Genomic DNA, 15,897 nt, shown 5'->3' with positions numbered 1-15,897 from the left:
AGCTTCCGGGTCATGTGGCCAGCATGACTAAGCCGCTTCTGGTGAACCAGAGCAGCGCACGGAAACGCTGTTTACCTTCCCACTGGAGCAGTACCTATTTATGTACTTGCACTTTGAGGTGCTTTTGAACTGCTAGGTTGGCAAGAGCAGGGGCCAAACAACGGGAGCTCACCCCGTTGCAGGGATTCGAACCACCAACCTTCTAATCGGCAAGCCCTAGGCTCTGTGGTTTAACCCACAGTGCCACCCGTGTCCCTCCACTTTTAACATACAAGAGCTCTAACATAGAACCTCTTCCTGAGACCCTGGAAAGCTGCGGAGACAATGGACACTACTAGACTGGTTAAGTAGAAAATAGCTTTTAACATACAAGAGCTAATTTCTACTTAACCAGTCTAATAATGTCCATTGTCTCCGCAGCTTTCCAGGGTCTCAGGAAGAGGTTCTTCCTAGCCCTATTCCATGAGGTCACGTAACTGGAGATTCCAGAACCTGGGACTGCATGCTTGAAAAAAACATTTTCAAATATTATGGTGCGGCTCCTTCCAAAATCTGTGGCTCCTTTTCCCTGTTCAGGTGAAAAAGGAAGTAGTGTAGTGTTGGCATCTGACCCATTCCCCATAACTTGGAACAAGCTTGTCCAACCCTTTAAAGCTTTGAAGTTGTATTCTAAGAAACCAGCTCTAGCACACTTCAGCAACCTTTTAGCTTGTGTTAGTGGTTGTAAGGATAAATAAATAGGAACTACTTGTAGTCGTTCCCCGCTCTCACCCCAAAGCCAAGGAGAAATGGGGAATTCCCAAGCAAAGGACCCCTAGGTGATTTCCATTTCAGGTGCACAATCAGTTCCTTATTAAAGGGATGGCAATGAATTAGATTTTCAGCAGAACAATTAAAAAGCCTTTTCTGTCAGTCTCCAGAAGAATGAGCATTGGCGCTTGGGGGTCTCCTCTCTCACCCCATGAGATAGTTTTTCTGAGGTCATCATCACTACACAGTAAGGAGAACTGCATCAACAGGGTTATATCCAGTAATGTAAAGGTAAAGGGACCCCTGACCATTAGGTCCAGTCGTGCCCGACTCTGGGGTTGCGGCGCTCATCTCGCTTTATTGGTGTACAGCTTCCGGGTCATGTGGCCAGGATGACTAAGCCGCTTCTCGCGAACCAGAGCAGCGCACAGAAACGCCGTTTACCTTCCCACCGGAGCAGTACCTATTTATCTACTTGCACTTTGAGGTGCTTTTGAACTGCTAGGTTGGCAGGAGCAGGGGCCAAACAACGGGAGCTCACCCCGTCGCAGGGATTCGAACCACCGACCTTCTAATCGGCAAGCCCTAGGCTCTGTGGTTTAACCCACAGTGCCACCCGTGTCCCTCCACTTTTAACATACAAGAGCTCTAACATAGAACCTCTTCCTGAGACCCTGGAAAGCTGCGGAGACAATGGACACTACTAGACTGGTTAAGTAGAAATTAACTTTTAACATACAAGAGCTAATTTCTACTTAACCAGTCTAGTAATGTCCATTGTCTCAGCAGCTTTCCAGGGTCTCAGGAAGAGTTTCTTCCTAGCCCTGTTCCATGAGGTCACGTAACTGGAGATTCCAGAACCTGGGACTGCATGCTTGAAAAAAACATTTTCAAATATTATGGTGCGGCTCCTTCCAAAATCTGTGGCCCACTGGAGCGGTACCTATTTATCTACTTGCACTGTGTGCTTTCGAACTGCTAGGTTGGCAGGAGCAGGGACCGAGCAACGGGAGCTCACCCTGTCGCGGGGATTCGAACCGCCAACCTTCTGATCGGCAAGTCCTAGGCTCTGTGGTTTAACCCACAGTGCCACCTGCGTCCCATCCAGTAATGTACTGTGCTTTAAATACCGTACATGCTTCAGCCTGGACTCTGTTTCTACTGCAAGAACTGAAATTTGCCCTTAATGAAGTTGACTTCTTGAGACTGGCTGCAGGCTTTCTTTGTTTTGGAGTACAAAATGATCTCACTTTAATCTAGCTTGCAAGAGACCTAGGGATTCATCACTAGCTGTCATATGCACAGAGTGGGCTTTATAGATCCCGAAATGTTGCTTTTAAATTTGGTGCTAATTTAGGTGTGCTGCCACTTACAGTGCTCATACTTGCCTCCTCCTCCGACCTAACTCATTACTCTTTTGTCAACCTAACATTTCAGGGATGTGGCATCTGAATCCGACAACAACATCAGGCAAATAAACCAAGAGGCGGCTCACCGGAGGTTTCGATCCAGGAGGCACATTAGCGAGGATTTGGACCCAGAGGTACCGCCCTTGGAGGGCGGAGAAGCACCTGAGGTACATGCAGGCCTTAAAACTGGCTTTTCAGTTTGGTGCTCTACGTGATTTTACAGAAAGTCTGCTTGAAATGCCTTAGGAACTGAGGCTTCCAAACACAAAATGTGTGTTAAAGGTACAGTGTGGGAGATTTATGAGGGGAAGACACACGTGCCTTCCCCCCATTGTGTGAAGCCTTGTGTTGTCCTTTGTTAGTATATTATTGTTTGCCAGTGACCTTACTTAGTTAGTAAATGCAACTGAGCAATAGAACAGCTGAACAAGACTTGGATGTTCGTATAGGCCAGGCATTGGCAAACTCAGCCCTCCAGATGTTTTGGGACTACAATTCCCACCATCCCTGACTACTGATGCTGTTAGCTAGGGATCATGGGAGTTGTAGTCCCAAAACATATGGAGGGCTGTGTTTGCCTATGCCTGGTAAAGGCCAGTCTTTCTCAGCCTTGGTCTGGCTAGCTAGGAATGGTGGGAGTTGTAGTCCAACAACATCTGGGGATACATAATGCATGTGTGTTTACATCTTTAATGTTGATTGAAATCCTCTTTACATTTACTGTGGTGGTGTAAGCACCATTGAACTTGCTGGGATTTGCTTCTTGGCAAATATCCAGAGGATTCACAATGGCAGGTTGTGGTTTTATTGTCTTAATTTGGTCCAGAAGGCACCTTAAATGTCCCACGTCTTCCACCAACTGTCAAATATTCATTTAGCCAATAGTTTAATCCAGAAGTTGGAAAGAGTGGGTGGGGGAAGGCACAACTGAGAAAACTAATGCCACTTTTGCTGGGTGGAAGGGAAGTTTACTTTAATTAAACGTTGTTTTTATTAGATCAAATAATACTTGCAATTACTTTTTTTTTTTTTTAATGGCATCGCTTTTGCAAAATTCAGCTTCCAGGCTGCTGATTTCTGGCTATTGGAGTCTTCTTTCCTACTTGATGTAAACTTGGGTCCTTGTGTATAATCTGCTTTGTGCCTCAATAGTTTGATTTTGATAACTTGAATTCCTTTGAGGTGGGGGCTCACAATATAACCTTGAGGGTTTGGCCTCAAGTCAGGAATAGCTGGCAATTGTTCCAGTGGGTAAATGACATAAACAGCAAGGGAGCCTGGTGGGTGGACTCGCAGCATGTTTTACAGTCACTAAATAATGTATTGCATGGGAAACACCACTTCTGCGTCTTAAAAAAAAAAAGTTGATGCTGCAGTTATTCTCAGGTCAGTCAATAAAACACAAGCAAGGACCCCACCCCACTGCCTGCATTCCCGCTTACGGAGATGTGGAGGAACTTGCATGTCTTCTATAACTGCGCTTCCTTTAACCCGGTGCTTCTGAAATTTCGCGATTGCACTTCCACTACCTGCCAGTTTCACCCTCCCCAGCTCCCTCTCATATCCATAGTACAGTATGTTAAGAGCAAAGCTGATTATCAAATGCTAATCACGTTTTCGGGAGACTTTTAAAGTACATATTGGTTCTCTTAAGTTCATTCGATAAGCAGCCCAGCTAAGACGGTGTTCACGTTATGTGGAATGGTTGCGTTGGGACGTATGGCAGGGAAGGTTGCCGTTTTGCATCTTCACCGTAGGTTCTATCTTTTCCGCCAGCCCTGGGAAACCATTTCAGAAGAGGTTAATGCAAGCAGCGATTCCTTAAGCCTGTCCTTGCCACCCCCACCTTCATCGCCCATCTCCCGGACCAGTCCTCAGGAGCTGTCCGATGAACTGAACAGAAGACTTCAGATCACTCCAGATTCAAATGGGGAACAACTCTCTTCTATGATTGTAAGTAACCTCAATGTGTACGCTGCTATCTTCTGTATGCTGTCCATTCTGACTGCTGAAATTCTTGCAGATGCTAGAAATGTTTTGCACTCGGAGATTAAGATAATCAGTTTTCCAAAGACCTTACTTTCTTCTACACAAGAGCACGCAAATGTGTGCGCTCTTCTTTAATTAAAATCGGACCGCTTTACAATACAGCAGGGTTGCAGTACTCTGAATATTTACTGGGGTGCAAGTCCCATTGAATCAGTAAATGTTCAGCTGCAATCCTTAGCATGCAAACTGAATATGGAAGCAAATCCTGCTGGATCTAATGGACTTCTGAGAAAACATATTTAGAATTGGACTATCGCAGTTGTCTTTTATTTATGTGTAACTTTCAGTATGTTTTTCTGATAAATTACTACAGGTATAGCCTGGACTTTGTTGGGTCAAGTATTCAGTGGATATAAGTTGATAATTTTTGATTGGGAGCAATGTCCCAACATGTTAGGAGTTTAGCATCTGTTCCCATAACTCAGCAGTTGCATTTAATGGTCAACGATGAATATTGGCAGGGCGACAGTATCAGTGACTGAGGATAAGGGTACTGCTAGGTTATCTATTTATTTAAAGGAAGCAATTTCAAATATTGCATATCACAGTTTAATGGGACACTTTATCAGCTTGCCTTTCATTTTTCAGGAGATAAGAAAGCTAAATATAGGAAGGTTTCATTTATGAATAACTTTGAAATATTCACCAGATATGCTTCTTGGGTTCAGATACAAAGAAAAACTTGGATTAAGTCCTGTTGAAATGGCCATTTCCATACATGATTCTGTTAAGGGGCTGTTACAATATCAGAAGCAGTTAGCTGAAAGCACTTTCTCTATATGAATATAACCATTTCTGATATTGTACGTAGGTGAAATACTGTTGGGTTTGCATAGTACATTTCTTGCATGATCACTGTGGCTGTTGCAAGGTGTGAATCATTTACAAGCTGTTCTCCTAATCAAGTCAATTCTGTGTCCCATCAAATGGGGGCATCTGATATGTGATAAGCCTATCGTGCATTTTTCTGTTCCTGCTGATCATGTGACCTGGTTCTCACATGAACCTAATAATCCTGTAAAAGTGGCTTAATCGTTTTTGAGCAACAGACAACCCGGCTGAAAGAACCCCATCCATAATAACATTCGCATGTAAGGAACCTTCTCCAAAATGTACTGACAAACGTCTACCACAGGAGCCTTGGTATGCAGATGTAACTCTACAGTTACACACGCATTGCAAAAGGTCTATCCAATACCCCTTAGACTTTTCAGGGAGCGTCCTAGCATTGCTAGTCCTATCAATATGCAAGCTTGGAACACCCTAAAGCACATTAAGAGGGGACCATCCTGTTTTCCTCCCCACCCCTCCTGTCTTCTGCTATGACAGGGAACAAGAGAAGAGGAGAACTATATGTGGGAGGAACCGCTGCACTGAAACTCTCCAGCTCTGAGAATAAAATCGAAGCAGACTGCCTTTGATAGGGAAAGCTGGCTTGGGGAATCAAGGCATCCAGAGTGTTTCACGCGGTGCCGATTCCTCGGCCAAGGGTTCTTGGCATCCATCTGTCCCAGGAGACGATGGAGGAGCCAAGGGTGGGGAACCTTTATCGGCCCAAGGGTTGCATTTTCTTCTGGGCAGCCTTCCAGGACAACATGCCAGTGGCAGGTTGGGACCAAAAGCAAAAAACCAGAAAGGGCAATGCAGAGCTTAGACTTCTAGCCAGGGAAAGGCGCTCAAGGAGGACGCAGAACAGGGCTGGTTGAAAGTCACAAGGGCTGGATGGAGAGGTTGCATTTGCCCCCCCTGGCCCTGAGGTTCCCCACCCCTGCTCAGGTTTCTAGGATTTGGCCACAGCTCTCCAAGGCAGCCCTTCAAACCCCTACCATTCCTTGTGATTTGGGACGCTGCTCCCCAAGGCACACCAGAGGTCTAAATACCAGGCCAGGTGCCTAGACCTTAGTTACAGTGGGAGCCTTGCAAGACATTAGGGTGGTCAAAGTACTTCCTGTCCATTGGTAATCTTCACACTGTCCTGTAAGGTACATGGATATTACTCCATTTTACTTCCTGATAGAGGCAGATGAAGATAAATAAAGCCCTCTCTTTAGAAGAGTCACCCAAGTTTTTCCATATTTCCCCTCATCTTCTTCACTCACCGCATTTTTGTTGAAGAGCATCCAGAACAGATATCCCAACAAATACTCTAGTTATCTTCCAGCCCCCCATTAGTCTCTCCTAACTCTGTATTAATATTGCTGGAATATTTTTCAGCTGTACTTGATATTCAGGAAAGTCATCTTTCTTGAAGTTGGTCAGCAGAAGGGGGATTTCATTTCTGGTGATCGAACTGCAGAGGGTGGAAGAAAGGAGAATACAATATCAAAAAGTGAATCTAATTGATTTTGAGTCAAGGGAAAAATGCCAGTGTACATTTAATAATTCAGTGTGTCCTTTTTCCTTCAGCAGAGAGATCCTTCTGCAAGGTTAAGATCTTGCAGTGTGACTGATGCAGTTGCTGAACAATCCCATTTATCACTGGTAAGCAGGATTTTCTTAATGGTTTTTTCCTACCTCTCTTTTTTCTAATGCAGTTTTGTATTTTTGATCTGCGTGGGTCTGTGGCACCTTCTCTTGTGGAAATCATTTCAGCTGTGACCCCAGTTATATATTGACTTCTACAAACTTTCTTAAACCCTCTTATGAAGTGTAGGAACCCTAGATCCTTGAGAAGGGAGTGTTCTCAGTGCAGGTTGGAGAAGATGGATGAAACTACATGGTGTTGGTCAAGATACTTCTTGACCAGATGATCTGAACCAGTTTTCGGACATCCTGGGATTTAGCATGGATATTTCTCAAGAATGGATATGAGCAGGCATAGAACAGGCCACACAGCTCTATGGCTGTGGTACACATAATCTGTGGCAGGATGGGTGCCCCCATGTGCTAGATATGTGAAGATACATTGAAGATGCGTTTGAAGGAGAGGCCATATAAATAAAACTTGGAAACACCGGATTAGTAATTTACAGGTCTACCCCTAACCATGCTTACTCAGAAAATCACATAATTTAATGGGGTTTCCTTTCTAGTAAGTATGTTTAGGATTGCAATCTAAGGCTTGCAGTCCTTTCTATGCTTACCTTGGGAGTAAGCCCTCTTGAACTCAGTGGGATTTACTTCTGAGTAAATGTAACTAGGATTGTGCATTGGGTTTGTTTCTTTAAGTACATGCTATGGATACCTAATATTTATATATTAATCAGGCATCATAATGTTATAATCCATGTCATTAAGTGGGGTGATTTATGTATACATTGAAATTGCATGAGAGGAAAACAGGGAAAGGTGCCAAAATTTCCTGAAAAATTGTCTTTTGTTTGCTTTGCTTTGCTTTGCATACTAACTGTTTTGCAGTTTTCCTGTTTCCGTTTAACCTCCTTTCCTTTCCAAGTAGTATTCTTTTCAGCTATAATCCAGAAAACTCTATAACTTCTACTCAACATAAACATGCCTAGGATTACGTTGCATGTCCATGTCACACATACCTAAAACAGCTCTCCGAAATAATTAATAATGAAAATAATTAATCATAACACCAGGAGAACTTTTTCCAGTTTTTCTTTGTGTCAGAAAGAGCTGGTCTGCATTTGAGATAACTTAACACTAGATCGTTCTATGTAGCAGAATGCATGGACAAGAATGAATTCTCATAGTGAATTCTTTTTCTTTCAAATGTCAATTAAACTGAATAGTGTCCCAATGGAAGAAAACAGAAGTTTTAAAAATGTGCTCAAACCCTTCTGGAAAACCTTGCTTCTTTTCTTCTCATAGCGATTAAGCTCTCTTCTGTTCTTCCCCTGCCCACTGCACGACCGTTTGCAGACACTTGCCCTTTCCTTTCCTGGTGGGGCGGTATAATTAACTGAAGACCCATTTCTTCATTTTCAGCTTGAATTAAGCCTCTGCTCTCACTGATGCGGGGGACGGGACCTTTATTTAATCTTGAGGTGTCTCAGATTCCTGGCTTAGATCATTTCTTTGTGTTCCTGCCTGTAGAAAAGGAATAGATTTAATTGTCCTACCTAGTTTTCGACACATTGCCTTACTTGCTGCTTCGAGTACCCAAGTGCTTTGAGTGCAAGTGTACACATAGTTATGCTTGTGTGGAATCCAATAGTATAATATTGTTCTGGAGCTGCGGTCAAATTATGAAGTCATCTCTAGGTGGAAATGAAAACAGAAGTATTTTGGACCCAAGTTCTGACACCTCATATCTGCTGTAATAAGTGGCCGCCATTTTCCTTACATTATCAGGGACTGATAGCATCTTTCCTCACCTTTAAAGTTGATACAGTATTTTAAAATGGGCTTTTGTTTCTTCCGGAAGACATGCACATCATCTGTGACCTCCGTTCCCGACCACCCCTTAATTGTAACAATTGTTATTTAACAGCCGAGCGTCCCATCTAGGAGAGTTCGTTCTTCAACTGTCACTGGAGGTGAAGAGTCAACGGTAATCATGCCTTTATCAAGCCAAATATATCCTCTTCCTATAAGCCCAGACTCTGTCCTGTTCTTTTCTCTTCTCCTGGCTTCTCTCCAGAATGTTAGCTTTTTAGGTCTTTTATGGGCTATTCGTCCCCCCCCCCATCTGTGCATGTAACTCTTTGGCTTCAGGGTGTACAGATGTCAACTTTCCTTGTTGTGCCTCTTTTGTGAGATAGATCACCTTTTCCCAGCACTCGCGGCGTAAATTGTGGGTGAACAGAAAACAGACTTCTTCTCCCCAGTCCTTCAGTTTCTTATGCCGCCCATCTGACTGTGGTTCTCCCAGCCACCACCACCCCACACACAGAATATTAAAAACACGGTAAAACATCAAACATTAAAGACATCCCTAAAAAGGGCTACCTTCAAATGTCTTCTAAAAGTCAGATAGTTGTTAATAAAGTTGTTCCTTGACATCTGATGGGAGGCCGTTCCACAGGGTGGGTGCAGCTACCAAGAAGGCCCTCTGCCTAGTTCCCTGTAAGCTCACTTCTCTCAGTGAGCGAATATTATACACACACACACACACAACCCTCATCTTTCAGCTACGTAGACACCATACAGTAAAATTATAATAAATTTTTAATATAAACAACTGATACAGTTCAAATTATAAAGCCCCACATCCAAAAGAACCCACAATATGATAGGCATGATTTTTCCTACCACACACCCTTCTTGTACATCATTTTGGACCTGGCCTTTGAGGTTTATTCCAATGTATTTTTATTTCTTGAAAGGCTGCTTCCCAGCTTCTTCTCGTACCAAAAGAGGAGGAGGAGGAAGGAGAAATTTGTGTAGGTGCAGGAATTTTCAAGAACTAGCAGCAGAGCGTTTATCTCCGCGATCCCCAAAGGGGAAATACTTGCTGCAATTTTGACTTAATTTTATTGGAATGCCCACCTGTGAATTCTCTCCATTTGGACCAGTGTAAATAGGGGTGCCATTGGTGATGGGCATGGGAAACAAAACAACAAATCAGAGGGAAAACACAGTATAGGGTCCTTTGCCAGGCCCCTCCTCCATAACCCAAGTGACCGGAAAATTCCGGGTGGGGGCAGGGAGGATATAACCCCAACCAGTAAGCAGAAAGCATGAATGACCACAACCAATTCCACCTACATACATGCTAAAGGTAAAAGGGAGCAGGTGGCACTGTGGTCTAAACCACCGAGCCTCTTGGGCTTGCCGATCGGAAGGTCGGCGGTTCGAATCCCCATGACGGGGTGAGCTCCCGTTACTGTGTCCCAGCTCCTGCCAACCTAGCAGTTCAAAAGCACGCCAGTTCAAGTAGGTAAATAGGTATTGCTGCGGCGGAAGGTAAACGGCATTTCCATGCGCTCTGGCACTCGTCACAGTTTTCCGTTGTGCCAGAAGCGGTTTACTCCTGCTGGCCACATGACCCGGAAAGCTGTCTGTGGAGAAACGCCAGCTTCCTCGGCCTGAAAGCGGAGAGGAGCGTTGCACCCCATAGTCAAATTCGACTGGACTTAACCATCCAGGAGTCTTTCAGCTTTTTACATACACTCTGTATGGGGTTTAACAGCAGACTGGTTCCAGGTTTGAAGAGACTCACAGCATGAGGTCCTCAAAGCAATTTCATTTCTGCATGAATGGACATGAATCCATTGAATGTTCTAACTTGGTCCTCACAACTTTCATGTCTCTTATTGGGCCATGGAGGCACATTCTGTTTTTCAACTTGGCTACAATTACTTTGGGCATTTTAAGCATAGTGGTTTTAATTAATACCCTTAGCATTGGCAGTGGTACTAATCTGAAAACAATACAAAAATCTATAAAGGCCAGCAGAAGTTGACGGAGGTTCTAGTTGTTCATTTTTTTGGAGAAAGCTTTGTGCTGCAACAGCAGGTTAAAGATTATACCAGGTGGTCTAGAGTATTGGCACTCATTCTTTAATCCGTTGCCATTTCTTCACCGACTATTTTAGGTGGGGGGGGGGGGGCTTACATTAATATAGATCAGCTTGAAACAGAGAGGAAGGGGTGATGACTAAAATGCATGAGAAGTGTTTTCTTGGAAATTAAAGCACAGCTTTATTTATTTTAATCTTTGCGGAGCATAAGTTTAAAAATTAATATAGCCCAGAAAGGAAATCTAGTTACAGTCATACCTCAGGTTGTGAACATGATCCGTGCAGGAGGCATATTTGCAACCTGCAGCGCCACGTCTGTGCACGCGTGTGACACGATTCGGTGCTTCTGCGCATGCGTGTGATGTCATTTTGTGCTCCTGCGCATGTGGGAGTGCCGAAACCCAGAAGTAACACGTTCCGATACTTCCGGGTCCAGTGTGGTCCGCAACCCAAAAACGCACAACCCGCAGAGTTCGTAACCCGAGGTATGACTGTACTTGAATAGCAAGAGATAACTTTTTATTCCTAGGCAATTGCATTATTCCCTGTCTCTGTTGACATTCATATTGAGACCTTACTAACTTTTCACATGGGCCACTTAAGCACTGCTAGGGTGGGAAAGAAATGCATCACACACCCCAGATTTCAAAAAAATAATAATTGCTTGCGCTAATTTGCATTTTTTTGATGCACATATAGAAATAATTACTATGATTTATATATAAGTACAGTAATAAAGAGGAAGGCTGAGTGCCTGTTGAGTGTGCTGTCTGGGTGTTTTGTTTTGATGGGCAACTTCAAGACCCCTGCTCCACCTTCTTAGGAGTCTTCATCTGAATCCAGACTAAAACTGGACAAACCCCTCAAAGAGAGGGCTGCCCAGAAGAAGGGGACTGCCCCATTGCGTAAGCGGAATATGCTTCGTTGGATACAGCCCACAATCTCCTAAATTATTTAGGGTTGTATCCAACCCACTTAGCAGCGTAATATTTTCACTGCCAGAATACTAGTAGAAAGTTGTTCCACAAGAGAACGCATTAGCAGGTTGCTGGTAACTTTGATTGTGTGATGCATTGCACAATCCGGTTGCACAACAAGCTTCCGCTAGCAAAGCTGGCGTGTTGGATCCCCTGTTGCACAACGTTAAGACTTGCCCTTCCACTACCACAAGATCCCTTCGGAGACAGGCCCCATCCCGTTTTCAACATTTAATATTAGTTTCCCCTCAACTTTAAATCAGTGGAGACATTTTTAGAGCAAAAGGATGTGCAGAAAAGGGAGAGTGTACCAAACTGTGATGCCAGCTGAGCATAAAGTATTTGTTAGCTCTTAAGAGGATTTCACACAAGACTGCTTGGTTTCTTTTATATATGTGTGTGTGTGTGTAGAGATATAGAGACTGCCGAGCAGTCCTTTCTGGTGTTTCCATATTTTTCCTCTCTAGTCATCATTAATTAATCATCATTTTTTAAAAAGCACCACGTTTTTCAGAGCAAGAGTTACTGTACCTCTCACCTTCTTTAAACAAAACAAAATTCAAAACAATTTTCAAATCTGTACCCACAACTCCATCTGAAACTGTTCCGGATAACATATAAATGTTCATCAGCACACACGATCAATTCTTGCTTCAGCTTCCTGAATGTGTGGTTTTATTTTTACTTCCACTGAAAGATCGCAGACTTTAATCCACGTAGGTTGTTACTGATGTATAGCAGTTTCTTCCCCAACTGTGACCATCTCTGAAATTCTCACTCCATTTACAGTAAACCAAAACAAAAACAAAAACAAAAACAACCCACCTTGCCTTGGTAACAAGGGGAGCCTTTTCACTGTTTCTAGCTCCCATGGAGACTTGGTTTAGTTCCTGGTGTTGTGGCCGGGGCTCTGATCCAGATCCCCACTGCTTACATTTGAGTAAGAAACCACTGCCACATATTAAACGTAATGTATAGTTTGACCTTCAGTGACTGTGTGTATACAGATACATTCCTTTGTGAATATAGGGGGAAAGTTCATAAACAGTGAAACCTACATTGTTTGCACTCTGGCCTGATTTGGCATACCTGGTTTTCCTGTCTTGTGTTGCCTTTATTGTATTGCAACCAGGGGATCTCACATTCTACGGTCATTAGTTATGAGGAACACCTTGACAAATGGGGGGAGTTTCCTACGAAACCTCAGAGACCAAAGTAGGGCTCAGCAGTTGTTAGCAGGTAATTAGTAGGTGGCTTGCAGGGTCAATATTTCTGCCTGAGTTTGCAAGCAGCAGAACAGGTGCCTGCAAGAAGCCTTGGCCTTAAGAAGGAACATCGAAACCACTTGAGGACATAGGAAGTTGCCTTATGTGGACTCAAACCATATTGCATACACTGACTGCTAGCAGCAGTCTAGGGTTTCAGGTAGGAGTCTTCCCCAACACTACCCAGAGATGCCAAGGATTTAACCTGGGTCCTTCTACAATGCAAAGCAGATGATTTGCCACTGAGCCAGTGTGACTGTAGTGATTAGAGTACCAAACTAAACCTGGGAAGACCCAAGTCCAAATAAGTTCATGGGGCGACTCTCAGTCTAACCCAGTGTTTCCCAAGCTTGGGTCTCCAGCTGTCATTGAACTACAACTCCCATCATCCCAAGTTAGCAGGACCAGTGGTCAGGGATGATGGGAACTGTAGTCCAAAAACAGACACCCAGTTTGGGAAACCCTGGTCTTCACCTATCTCAGAAGGTTGTTTTGAGAATAAAAAGTGGAGGCAAGGGTGCTTCATGGAAGGAAGACATCATAAAAACAAGAATACAAAGCTCAAATATTTGTAAACCCCATATATTATACAATGGATGGTGACATGTCTGAAAGTCTGTTTCATTATTAACCAACATATTTGGATTCAAGGCTGCACAGCCTGTGACCCAGCAAAACAAATATTGCCCACAAGCCACAAAAGGTTTGACAACCCTCCTGTTTCTGCTGACTTATTTCAGCTAGCTAGGGAAACAAACAATTGTGCATTATTTGAAGGAATGCTGGTTAATGGGAGTAAAATAATTTTCTTCTCGGTGCTCCTGGCAGTACGGTTTGATTCTGCTACGTCTTTTTATACTCTTCCGCTCTTCCTGTTGCCTGTCTTTCATGAACAAACAGTATCTTCAGCGAGGATAAAGTGAAATACGCTTCTCTCAAGCTGGACAATGTTTGTATCCCTCTTGGTTTCAGCACATTGCAATTTTCTTGTCACTTTTGTGACCCATGCTCCAGAGGATGGAAATGAATCCTTGTGTATCTGAACGTGAGCCTGCCTTCTAAGAGGGAGGTGCTGTGCCGACACACACTTCCTGGTTGTACTGCAAATGTTGTTTGTACGAATGACCCGCTGTCACATAGTAACACTATGGTAATTTCTTGCATAAACAGCCATCAGTGGCCTATGTACATACTACACCGGGCTTACCTTCGGGCTGGGAAGAGAGGAAAGATGCTAAGGGTCGTACTTACTATGTCAATCATAACAATCGAACCACAACTTGGACTCGTCCTATCATGCAGGTACGGAACTTGCTATCCAGAGAAAAGCGACAGAATGTTTTATAGAGTGTGTGGAGTCGTTTCCATTCTGTGGCCGTGTCAAATTTCAGAATGACAGCTATAGGCGTGGGGGAGGACAATTTCTGGGGAAGTAATTGGTTTTAGCTGAGGAGACATGCACTGACTAAAGCAAGATCTGCTCTGTTTGGCGCAGGCCAGTGCCAGTTTCAATACGCATCAAACCCGGGAGGTGCGCATTGTGACACATGTCCACCCTTCATCCGCTTAATAACATCTTCACTTGGGGGGAGGGGGCGGCAGAACTGGGTCATTGCAAGGCAGTGATGGGCTATATTGTCACTAGGTGAAGAAGAGCAAAATTCTCTGTTTCTGCTTGCCTAAATGAAGCTGTGGTTGTCAAACTGCAGCAAGAGCACTCAACGTTTTTGCTTGTTGAAGACAAAAAGTTACCTGCATTTTAACAAAGTGGAACCGATCCCGAAGAACCCAGTGGGTCTTCATTGCAGCTCTTACTTTCCTTGGAGCAATTTCTCCCCTTTCCCTCACAATGCTAACGTAGCCTCCAACATTTCTTTAATGAAAACGGGGACATCCTATTCTATTATTATTATTATTATTATTATTATTATTATTATTATTATTATTAATATTATTGCTATTTATACCCCACCCATGTGACTGGGCTGCCCCAGCCACTCTTATATAGGGCTGCCTTTAGGTGGCTGGGGGGGGGGCGGATAACTCCATACCCTCCAACATTTCTCCAATGGAAATAGGGATATCCTAAGGAAAAGTGGAAAATTCCAGGCACAATTCAGAAACCGGGGCAGCTTCTGTAAATCCAGGGCTGTTCCTGGAAAATAGGGACACTTGGAGGGTCTGTAAAAGACTAACCGGTATTCCCCATAAACCCCCATTAAAGCTACAATTTGAAGTGGGTTTCAGATCCTGACTTAAGGGGAAGCTGGTTAACTGTAACCACTGTTAACACCAGTGTTATAAGTTTTCAGCCAAGGAAGCAAGTGAAATCGCACATGAGCTGACCATGGCCAGAAGATAACATTCAAAACCAGGCAGAAGCATGGAGCAGCAGTAAGCGGGTTATGTAAACAAGCAGGCGCAGAGAATAAGCAGTGATGCAACTCCCACCTTAAATGGCTGGTGGGAGTTGTATCGCTGAGTGTTTTTCTAAGAGCTTGGTGCCATTCATACATCAGGAGACTGGTCCAAGCAGGAAGCTGCGAATGAGCCTCTGGGTGACTGTAGCAGCTGTCTGTTCCAACCGTGAAGAACCAGCCCTTTTTTCATGCCTGCCACTCATTCATCTGCTCACCCTGCAACAGGCCCTGGGTGCTTTTTGCAATAGCAAAGAGGATCAAGGGAATTCTCCGGGACTTGTTCTTTTCTGCTACTCTTAGAGGTCGGGTGCTGTAGTGGAATCGGGAGGTGAAATGACTGCATCGAGAGAAGCCAATGTTGAACTTAACTTGAGCAAAAATATAATCTTGGGCAGCCAAAAGTTATCCTGCTTAGGGAACCTTTTGGAGGCAAGTAGGCAAGCTACAGTAAATGTGGTACATGAAGAAGCATTAGCTAGTAGGGCTTATGTACCTGTTTCATACTAATAAATAAACTGGTCCTAGTGCTATACTATCAGGGAAGTGGGTAGCTCTGTGGGTTAAACCACAGAGCCTAGGACTTGCCAATCCTCCCGTTGCTCGGTCCCTGCTCCTGCCAACCTAGCAGTTTGAAAGCATGTCAAAGTGCAAGTAGATCAA

General features: G+C 43.9%; 1 protein-coding gene across 11 annotated transcripts in view; it reads left to right on the top strand.

The window, feature by feature from the left end:
• Positions 1 to 15,897, top strand: part of NEDD4L (NEDD4 like E3 ubiquitin protein ligase) — a 259,868-nt gene that overhangs the window by 202,928 nt on the left and 41,043 nt on the right. For 6 of the 11 annotated variants that reach the window (XM_081881381.1, XM_081881380.1, XM_081881374.1 and 3 more), the window contains 5 exons: positions 2,188 to 2,326; positions 3,936 to 4,112; positions 6,615 to 6,689; positions 8,605 to 8,664; positions 13,988 to 14,119. In XM_081881381.1, the coding sequence (XP_081737507.1) occupies positions 2,188 to 2,326; positions 3,936 to 4,112; positions 6,615 to 6,689; positions 8,605 to 8,664; positions 13,988 to 14,119 (583 nt within the window). The remainder of the gene's footprint in view (positions 1 to 2,187; positions 2,327 to 3,935; positions 4,113 to 6,614; positions 6,690 to 8,604; positions 8,665 to 13,987; positions 14,120 to 15,897) is intronic. The other 5 variants (XM_081881382.1, XM_081881379.1, XM_081881376.1 and 2 more) reach the window with 2 other exon arrangements.

This window comes from Podarcis erhardii, assembly GCF_964252035.2.
Source record: "Podarcis erhardii genome assembly, chromosome: 11".
Lineage (NCBI taxonomy): Eukaryota > Metazoa > Chordata > Lepidosauria > Squamata > Lacertidae > Podarcis > Podarcis erhardii.
This window is presented reverse-complemented; position numbering and strand designations above follow the sequence as displayed.